The sequence below is a fragment of the Argopecten irradians genome, chromosome 9 (genome assembly GCF_041381155.1).
Source record: "Argopecten irradians isolate NY chromosome 9, Ai_NY, whole genome shotgun sequence".
Classification (NCBI taxonomy): Eukaryota; Metazoa; Mollusca; class Bivalvia; order Pectinida; family Pectinidae; genus Argopecten; species Argopecten irradians.
This window is the reverse complement of record NC_091142.1, coordinates 16,448,101-16,459,519: the sequence shown is the minus strand read 5'-3', so window position 1 is coordinate 16,459,519 and position 11,419 is coordinate 16,448,101. Positions and strand designations below refer to the sequence as shown.

The 11,419-nt window shown below is 32.9% G+C and overlaps 1 protein-coding gene across 1 annotated transcript in view; it reads right to left on the bottom strand.

Moving 5' to 3' along the window:
• LOC138331629 (branched-chain alpha-ketoacid dehydrogenase kinase-like) overlaps positions 1–10,692 on the bottom strand; it is a 28,530-nt gene extending 17,838 nt beyond the window's left edge. The window contains exons 1-8 of the mRNA XM_069279350.1: positions 10,594–10,692; positions 9,619–9,729; positions 8,991–9,038; positions 7,897–8,016; positions 7,233–7,331; positions 6,519–6,592; positions 3,585–3,713; positions 3,008–3,097 (exon numbers count right to left, since the gene is read on the bottom strand). Of these exons, the coding sequence (XP_069135451.1) occupies positions 3,008–3,097; positions 3,585–3,713; positions 6,519–6,592; positions 7,233–7,331; positions 7,897–8,016; positions 8,991–9,038; positions 9,619–9,729; positions 10,594–10,677 (755 nt within the window). The 5' untranslated portion in view covers positions 10,678–10,692. The remainder of the gene's footprint in view (positions 1–3,007; positions 3,098–3,584; positions 3,714–6,518; positions 6,593–7,232; positions 7,332–7,896; positions 8,017–8,990; positions 9,039–9,618; positions 9,730–10,593) is intronic.
• Between the last annotated feature and the right edge of the window lie 727 nt (positions 10,693–11,419).

The window sequence follows — 11,419 nt, the reverse complement described above, 5'->3', positions numbered from 1 at the left end:
AAATGTCCAAACCTTACATTAATTCTACTAATATAATATTAAACAAAGATTTTTTATATATATATTATCATGTACCTTTACTTTTCTATGAATACAACTTTAATCTTGGTTTCCATGCAAACATCAATTTTATCATTTTAAGTTATAGACATAATGAAGCATTTGCGTCATATGGTTACGAACATGTAACTGAGGTTAATTTGCTAATTAACAACAGTTTTAGTGGTCACGTCAGCGTCGAAGTAAACAAAGATCAAGAGGTTCCAATGTTATCAAACCACACACACCCTAAATCCTGGCTATGTACCATGGTATGTTTACAAAGCATAGTATACATACAGTTTCTATACACATATATGTATACAGAGTAAAAATCCTATTTATCTTAAAAACTGACATTATATACAAATATTTGCAAAACATTTTTACACAGATACATCATTGTTGAGTGGTTTTCTAACTTCGTCAGGTTTAACAACGGGAGATATATTTGACATGTAGACAGGCACATATCAACCTTTGAATATTGAAATGAACAAATACCTCAAATACGATTCCATACTTTTTACTAAAAATTATTCTAAGGGGCTGTTTTTATCCGGAATCCCCCCCCGAAATTCAACTTATTTGATTGCGTACATGCTCATTGTCTTCTGGTAACGATAAGATGTACATATCTTCAACTATAATCTGCAGAATGATCGTTCTGAAAACGACACTTTCACATTAAGAAAAATGTTTGTCGTTTTCAGGTAAATAGCTTTGACTGCAGGTTAAATTCCTGGTAGCCATGACATGAATATAACTAATGAGATATCTTTTGAAAGCAGTATGTATGGTTTGGGCCTAGCATGTTTGGCCCCGAAATCTATCAAATTTTCAAACCTGTTATTTAGTGCTTAGTTTGTTATTTTAAATATGTAATATATCCCTGATATAACCATAATGACTGTTTTTAAGTTTTAAAGCTTCAGTTGCCATGATAACCACTCAAAATATGCATAAATTATGAAAATGTGGAAATATTGACAATTTTGACCAGTTTTTGATAAGTTTTTGGTCTAAGAAACTATAGAGTGCATCCTTGAACAGACTTCATATTTACTGAGAATACGTATGCTCTTCCTATACATCTGAAGGAGAAATATAAAGTTTCTTCAAGGATGCGCTCTATGGTTTCTAAAACAAAAACCTATCAAAAATGGCAAAAAAAATCAACATTTTCATACAATGTAATCTATGCATTTTTCGAGTAGTTATCATGCCATGAAGCTGCAAAATTAGATAACTATCAATACAATTAAATTAGGGATATACTAAATATGTAAACTATAACAATTAAATACCAAATAACAGTTTTGAAATTTTACGAATTTTGGGGGCTTAAAAGGGTCTAAACCATACATAGTCCTTTCTGTGTAACATTATCATTAATAATTCCATGGAAAACAAAATGTAAAGGTATAAGAACAAAATTCTCCACTATATGTGTATGTCTTCGAACAATACATCTACTACGGTAAATCCTAACCTCGTGGTCACGAGAACATGTAAAAATCGAGTAGAAGCCTTCGGTTAAGTCACATTTTCAGACAACACTGCGTAGAATACTGTAAACGAATAGTATTCAGATGTTTTCATATTTTGCCAAAACAAATACGTTAACAGTATACAATTATGGTCCTCTGTGGAAGGATACATCTAGAATTGTCTCCCTGGAAAGAGTTATTTTCTAGAGAGCATAGCCCGAGAAAAAACAACTTTTTTCAGGCACACAATTCTAGATGTATCCGACAGGTAGGGACATATTTATTTTATTAAACCGAATAAAATTAAAAGAAAAAAAATATCTAGTAGTAGGACCAATGATGACATTTCCGAATGACGTTGCTAATTTGTCGGTCTGCAGAAAAATCCCCTAGTGAAAAAAACCCAGTGGAATTCTAGTGGTATTCCAGTGGAATTCCAGTGGTAAAATCTTGTGGAATTCAGTGCAATACCACTGGAATACCACTGGAATTCCATTAGAATTCCACTGGATTCTACAAGATCTTACCACTGGAATTCCACTGGAATACCTCTGGAATGCCACTGGATTCCACAAGATTTTACCACTGGTATTCCACTGAAATACCACTGGAATTCCACTGGAATACCACTGTAATGCCACTGAATTCCACAATATTTTACCACTGGTATTCCACTGGAATGCCACTAGATTCCACAAGATTTTACCACTTGAATTCCACTGGAATCCAGTGGTATTCCAGTGTTGCCTAACAGAAAATTTCATTGGAATTCCACTGGTTTCCACTGGTTTCCATTGATATTTCAACTGGTGTTTCCAATGATATTTCGGATAAAATTCAAGTGGTATTTTTATGAAGCTGTCTACCAACCCAATAGAAATTCTATGTTAGATTTACTGTGTTTCTTATGTTTTCAAACTGCCACAGATAAATGCTAAGAAAATCTGTTTTCAGGGTTATACAGCAATCATTTTCATAATACATTCCAAGAAATAAGTATTTGTCCAAAAGAAGCCTATAATTGTAAAGCATGAGAGCTTATATAAAGACAATATAATTCAATAACAATTGACAAATACACAAACCAATATAAACACTATACATGTGACAACATCAGGGTTCAACAATTTCATGTTGAAAAAGAATTGCAGATAAATTAAAACTAACTGAAAGTGTTCATCTGTGCCTAAAGAAATTCAGGAATGAGATAATCCTTTCACTAATTTGGCAAAACTTCCATTTAAGATAAAACATGTTTCCCTTTCTAGACTCCAGCAGACACAGCAGCCATTTTGGATGGTGACTGTTTTTTGGCGGGAAACATCAAGTTTTTCAATTCCAGGGAAATATCTAACTGATTCAATGTCATGTGATTAAGTTTAATCCAATCAGAACACTCTAAATGAAAGTGAAGTATAATAATATCTGATATTTCCTATCTACCACATATATGAAAGGGTGGTATAATCTATACTCACTTTATGATAAAGTCTGTGTTATTGTTAGCCAGTGTTACCACAACATCAGGAATGTTACTGTAGTTCCTCAAGTTGTTCTCCACTGTCGCTCTACAAACAAATCAGCTAATTAAACATTTGTTTTTGTTAAAGACAAAAGCTAATTGGGGAACATTTCCTTAACTCACAAAAGAAAAAGGCAATTCAAAAGCTAGATCAATATTGTAACCCAAATTAAGAACAACCGAATGTTTCTAGGACTGAATAATCTGAGCATCAGATTTTAAATTATCAATGAAAACTTTTTCTTATCATATCTCAGAAAAAATGAAAACATTCAATTCCTCTGAAACCTACTGCTACAACTCTCCCTGCTTTCCAAACATCGCCCATCAAAGACCAGATTTCACTAAACCACACATGACCATTGATTTACAAAAATAGACAAATGACAGAGGAAGAGAGGAGAATATGACCAGACTGGGGATTGAACTAGTAAGGGAACTACAAATTTGATACCTATTAGCTGAATTACACATTGTCTTTCTACAGTATGATGTCATTTTTGTTCCCTTCGGATGTTCCTGTGTGTACTTACCTCATGGCGTTTTTCATGACCTCCCCTACAATGTACTCCACTGGCTGGGGCATGTAAGGGAATTTAACAGCCATGTGTCCCTGGTACTGAACTTTAGGGGCATATCCATATCTGTCTCTACACAAGGTACTGACAAAGACAAAGATACATAAATATTCATGGCGCATCCATATCTGTCCCTACAGGGTAGTGACAAAAATACAGACAAACAAATATTACATTAAAGGTCTATTAGGAGCACATCACAGGATACTGACTCCCAAAACAAAGACACAGACATATTACAGGGAATATCCATATTTGTATATACACAGGGTTCTGCCAAAACAAAGCAATAAACAGAAATATCACACATGATGTATCTTCTATGGACAGGAGAAATAGTAAATGAACTTTTTCTAAAGAGAGAAGAAATATTGCATGGATACATATTGCAGGTCAATGAAATTATTGGTATTTAAACTGTTATTTTTTCTTGAAAAAGGCAAATGTTTTGAGGAACTAATGACAACACAAGGTGACATAGATGAATGTAAAACTGGAATGCTTCCATGAGACGTCTTTGACCTTTGAGTATTAGGTCAAGGCTATTTACTTTCAGTATTCCTTTATTATTAATTTAAAATCATCTGATAGTGTTCATATCTGAAGTCTAGGTCTTATAGCAATTTCTTTAATTGCTCAACAGCTGTCGGACGATCAAATCTTATTGAAATTGCATTGTAAGTGTCTTCAACAACCTTTTCAAGTTTTTTTTCATATTATATAACCTGTCAAAAAGGGGGGCTTTGAAAAAATTACCCAACATTCAACCAATGCAATTCATATCCATCGTGCATTCATGAAAGGAAGAAGAAATAATTAATTGCAAGTCTAATTGATATATCTGTTTATGACATGGGTAAATGCCCAAATCATGTTCTCACATTCATATATACAAAAATAATTTAAAGGGATCAAAGAGTGTGTGCCTATAAGGATGATTTATTTTAATTCTACAGGACTTCATTGTGCGTTTTGAGATCAGACTCAAAATGTATAGGACAAAGGAGGAATCAATGATAAATCTATTCATAAACTACCTCGGCAACTATTGCCTACTGACAAATTCTAAATCCGCCTTGATGGATATATTCACAAAATGTCGAGAAGTTAATCAACATATCTAAACATAAGATATAGAAACAACCCAAAACATGTAGAATAATGCATCAAGATGAGGTCTATAAGGTTTGTTTATAAAATAATTAAAATATCAATCAAGACATCCAATCCACACCATAAAAATTAGTAATACAAATTAGTAGTGCAATTACAGATTTTAAGATGTTTGAATCTTGGGATATTGTTCAGTATTGTTACAGCAAACATGAACGCCATGTACTTATTAATCAGCGCAATATCAATATATATAATGAATTGTAATATTTTTCTTTCAATTTCCCTTCAACACAAAATACAGTTGTTCAATTTCAGACCACAAAAACCATTATTTATTTACAAAGAATTGGGACCATGGCCAGCTGTTTTAGATAAGACGATGTACATAAACAGAGGGATCTGATAAAAGCCCTGCAGTGTACACAAAACGGCACGTACAACCCTACAGGAGGGTCTATATAGGGCTCTTACAACCTTGGTAGAGAAATCCAGTGGGATTTATGTAAGGCCATGATTGACAAGGGAAATATACTTGATAAAGGCTTGTTTGATCTCTTATAAATCATATGCTGTCAATACAGATTTAGCATTACCGGTACAAGGTTGATAGTAGTGATATTAAAAAAATTCTAAGATAAGAATTAGTTTTTTGTGTAACCCAGAATTGGCAAAACTCTACTATTGTTTTCCCTAACTTTTGAATTTAATGGTGCAAAACAACAAAAGCCTATTGTAACACAACACATATCACAACTTCCACTTATTTTAAGATTATAAAGCTCACAGAACTAATGTGTTCATGCCAAAATGACTTTTGTCACTAAAGAACTGCTATGTTTTGGAAATAAGGGAAAACATGAATACATTACCTAGAATTTCCACAAATCTGTGCCAGTTATATACATACACGTACATCAATTAAATAAACAAGAAACCCAGAGGGCCTGGTTTGTTCAGCTTGTTAATTCCTTAAATATGTAAAAAAAAATCATATAAACATCTAGTTATAAATCTAATACAGCAATTACAGATTCAATTTATCACCAAGCTGTATAGCATGTGTTCATTTAAAATAAAAAAATAACTATGAGATGATAAATGCAAGATTTCTATAGTTTTCAGAGAACACAAGAAATTCACATTATTCATCATGATACAGCAAATTTGACCCTTATTTTTTGTCTCTGCAGTTTATCAGGGATTGTACTAGCTATTTATTTCATAAATGCAAATGGAAATTTGAATTTGATCATTAACCCTTTTATTATTATAAGCTTCATCATCACAGTAAGCCCTCTGGGAATCAATGCAAACATTTATAAACTTCTGAATCCTTTGTCCTGATGTATGTTATCTATGACTTGTGAGATATCCACTGATGAGAAGAAGCTTTCATACCAATATGGCAAAATTGGTTCCTTCTGGCATTACCTCTTTTAAGTCTCCTGTCAGTCAGACCTACCCATAAATACTTTTGAAGGCACATAAATTTTGAATGCTAACAGTCAAATTTGGTTAAATTTTGACTGTACAGTGGTATAAAGATAAAAGCTAGTTTTGTGAAATACCTACCAAAGGATGACAGAAGCCAGCTGCTGTCTGATGCCAAACTGTATAGTACAGCATTAGCTCAATTTCAAACTGGTCCTCAATTAGACAAGGTGAGCTAAATACACCACAAGAGGTGTGTTATCACTGTCACAGTACGCTGAATTGTTATTCAAATTGTTTATTTTCTGTGATAACAGTGAATATTTATTTTTTCTTACTTACCTTAAAAATTCCACACTGTTTTCTAGTAGACTACGTGGGCTGAAGCAGACATCAATGATTCCAACATGGTTTGGCTGTAACAAAAGGATACTATATAGTATCAAATATTCTGGACAAGAAACAAAAGGATAGTATATTTAAAAGCTTTGTGATTAAACAGATATATGTATTTTTTCAGTTTGAAGGTGGAAATCAGTTCAACTGATTTTTTAATTTTTTTTTTTTAATTTTCATATTAAACCAACTCTTGGTTGAATATGAAAAGTAAAAAAAAAATTAAAAAAATAATTTTTTGACATAAATGCTCCCATTTCAATAAGAAATAGGGAGGAAGTGCAATGGGAATCAATCAGAAACTCAGGGATAAAAAAAGGCAAAACAGATAGGTAAAAGAAAAGATAGAGCGCAAGATTTCAACATAAACATAACCACTGCCTCCGCTAGAGATTTAACTAGAGACCTCTAGTTTGGATTTATTTATTTAATGTCCTATTAACAGCCAGGGTCATTTAACAACGTGCCAGGTGTGTTGGTGGATGAAATTCATAGTACCTAGAGAAAAAAAACCTTTCACTCACTCAGCAAACTAGCAAACCAGAGATGGAAAACTTGTGGTGATTAGTATGCGGATTAAATACATATATTTTACTACCACAAGTCAAAAAAGTAAATATAGTCATGATACAATACAAATCTAATCGGCCAGAATTTTACCTGTTCGTTATGCATGGCCAGATGGTGCTGTGCTAGGACTCGTATTCCTAATCGTGACTTTAATGTCCTGTCCAGGAATGCCTGAATCAGTCGTTCATCCTGAAATTTTACATTTCAACATTTAGCAATAGACAGTTCACTATGGCATATCATACCAAGATTTTTAAGGTTGCAAGGGTTATCTCCCCTCTCTTGCAACAAGACCAGTGACATTGTGTGTAAATCAAATCGAGATTTTGGGCTTAAATAATTCTAATTATTGAATTACCATGGTAATCAATCAACATTGTACCTAAGGATCAACTCATCAAGATTTGAGTATGCGTTTATAAGCTATTTCATTTTCAAAATCACACAACAGAAGACATTTTAAAGAAATCCAACCACTTTGAACTCCACGACTTCATGCAGTTCAAAATTAATAGTTAACGTTTTAAAATGTTCTTACAACTGCAGATCCACCATGTGTGTACCATGTAATTTATATTGTGTTGCATTGTACAACATGCATGCCTTATTTCTATGCACATGTAATGTTGTAGGTACTATGAACAAAATTAAAGCCATAAGCTTCCTAAAAGGCCAGACATAAAATATACCACCAAAATTCATGTTATTGTATCATGTCAGAACAAAACTGACCTGTATCCTAACTATCACTCACCTTGATATGTTTCCGACTTTCCGAGAAACCCTGAGCCAACAGCTGGATGATATCTTTGTGCTGATCCAAGAGCGATTCCAAGGTTTCCGTGTATTTTCTCTCAGACTCTATGTCAGTAATCTGTTAAAAATAGCAGATATACACTTTAGATTAGTACAAATGTGCAGCAACATAATTAATTAAAAATTGATAAGATCAATCATTTATAAATATACTAAAGAAAAGTGTTTCAATCAATATAGTCCCATATCAACTAGTCTAAGAAAACTGGCATTAGTGAGAAAACCCGCCCATCATCGCTGGATTGACCTATGATAGTTGAAGTAATCACATATTTTTTATGAAGACAACCATATCAGGGGTTGTATGAATTAATTATGTAGGCCATCACATGTAACATGCACATCTTGATTAAATTAGATAGAGAAGAGTATCTGCTAGAAATAAATAAAAATTGCATCTATATGCCTTGAACCAATATTACTTTCATATCAATAATAAAAGTTTTATTCCTTATACACTGATAACAAATGGGACAAATTCATATAACACATGATATACCTGATACCTAACGTTTGTGTGAGACAAACATCTCCAGTGGTGATGAAACGTAACTTTTTGTAATCTTCCAGCTAAAATGACGTTAGCGTGGGATATCATCTGTTAACATCATTCCATCACCAATAGGAACAATTCTCCCTGACAAATGTTATCGTGTATCACATGGTATTAATAGTCCCTTTGATCACAATTATAATCTCAATCCTCATATCACATGCAAGCAGGTTGAGGGGAGATAACTACAACTGAAATTCAGTCTAAAATGAATCTGATTTTTAGTCAATACACATTAATATTCAGTATCGACTAACTGTACAGTAGTTTAATGTTTTTTAATATATCGCTAATACTTGTTAACTTAATCTAATACAAATTGAGACTCTACAATAATTGAATCCTTATCATGTGTACATGTATCTAGTTGATTTCCACTAAATCCTTCTACATTTTTATTCAAATCAAATGTTCAGCCATCAGGCTAACAGCCTATGATTTTGTTGAAGCGTTTAATGGCAATAAGATGATCTTCTCACCTTTTCATGGTTGTACAATGTGTGGAATGCCCTTATGTACATCTCATGCTGAAAAATAAAAGAATAAAGATTATGTCACACCTATATAGCTATAGCTATTTGTTCTCCAACACATTGTAGATCACCCATCATAACATGTACACTTGGCATCCATTCATGACATCAACTATCTGTCAGAGATAACAATGTAAATTACCCTTTTATCTTTTATTGTTCTCAATATATGTCATCATGCATAAAAACATGTTATATGTAAAATGCAATTTCAAAAAGTTATGAATAGGAACATGTGTTTGACCTCATTGCATAAGTCAGAAATTGAGACTGGTTGGTGAGGGGGGATATATATATATATAGTAACTGCATGCACATTTCATCTGGTCAGGTTATCGATGATCTCTTCAAACTTTTCTCCTAGACTATAATTGTTTTTTTCAATAATCAAGGAGATGTCAAAGGCCCATATATTGACACCACATTGAGCTTTTTAGATGTTCAGATGAGACAGACTGTGAATTTTGTAAACAAATTCTAGGGTCCCAGGTTTGATTCCATCTGTTGGCACACTTCTCCCACCCTATTACATATGTACATCTACAGGATGACTGCAGTATACCTGGTTACTCACCACTTTTAGAATAGTTGAGTTACATCCCACAATAAAAGGTAGGTTCCTGAATCCCTCTATCCTATGTGCCAACCTTACAGGAAGTTCATTGTACAGATACTGACCACTTCTCTGTAAATAAATGAACAATGTGATATAAGAAAACTTATATACAGGTAAGCAATACAGTAAACCAAATATCTTTTGAGGCTTTGAAATTTCCCGATTTCCATTTCAAAACAAGTTTGCAAAGATTAACATTCACAAATTTCAATGGAAATTCTTACAACATCAATGATATTAATTGCATTGCAGAGATAACATTTCACAAATTTGTTTGAGTGCCAAATTTGCGAAAGTAAATTGCATGCAAAAGGAAATTGGTTTCCAGTATACAGGTACAAAAAAAAGTATACAGGTAAGTTCCTAATACCTGTCAGGTAAATAAAACAGATAATATAATATAATTACAAAGATGTAGATGATTTATACAAACACAACAATACAAATATTCAGGTAGATGTTGCAAATAATAATACATGTCAATTATAATGATACCAGGTAATATTTATCAGAAATCCATGGATAATCTTGCTATTCCATCTTTGCATATCCTTGCTTATCTCCCTTGCAGTTGTAGGATTTGATTGTGATGTAATTACTTTGTGAGCAAAATTTACATTGTTTTCTTTGAGAAAAGATGATGCTACACTCATTAATATGTGACATAAGGATCAACTCCTACCAGTAAGGGCAGATAACTCTATAATATGCAAATAGAAAATACACTTACTCACTCATTTGATACATATTACAGTGAATGTTATGTGTCACAAAACTTAGTACAAATTGTATGTATTTATAGTAATCTATCTTATTATTCTGACGCTGATATGGCTTGATGTATAATGTAAATTATAAATCAAAATACACTACGAATAGCTAGCAATGCAGTGTCAAGACAAAAATAACAAAGTTAATTTATTTTGAACTTACCAGGAGATGACTTTTATCGTGGCTCCGACCCCCATACAGCAGACTAGACGGTGTCAATCGGACAGACGGCTGTGGGAATAACATGATCAACAGATTTAAATCTATCACATTTAATATCCAAAGTTTTATTTCCTCAAATTTTAAAAGCATGCAGTGTGCACATACATTGTACAACATTTTTTGTCAAGAATTTTACTTGAAAAAAACAACCTGAAAGCCTTCAAATGCATATGAAATGGGTTACTATTTTGAACAATTCAAGAGTCTTAATTAATAGTCATCTGACAACCTCTAAGCACCAGTGGAATCCGAATATGAAAACAATTAAAAAAAAATTTCAAGATGGTGACCATCTTGGATCTTGGAGGGACAAGGCAAGTATGGGTTATTTGCCTTTCCTTTAAATTTAGACAAATTCACAACCAGTGGAATTGAAGAAGAAATCTAAAATGTGTTTTAAAGCTGCTCCCTAATTATAAGCTACCATCTTGATTTCAGATTGACACAAAAACAACAATTAACACTTGGACAGGAACATTTCAAGTAAGATTCAGCATTATCGCACTGGTAGAATTGAATTGAAAATAAGTTCAATATGTGTTTTAATTTCAAGATGGCAGCAGTGGTAGCCATCTTGGATTTTTGATTGACCAAAAAAACAAGTTTCTGTTAGACATTAAATGCTCGCTATATACTTCCTAACATTAATTTCTGCTATGAAATCATCCTCTGCAACAGGTGTAAGTAGCACTTTCGCTCATTATCCTTGGGACTATTGCAAGAAGATGGTTTATGCCCTTTGTGCATAAATAAATACTTTCCTTTA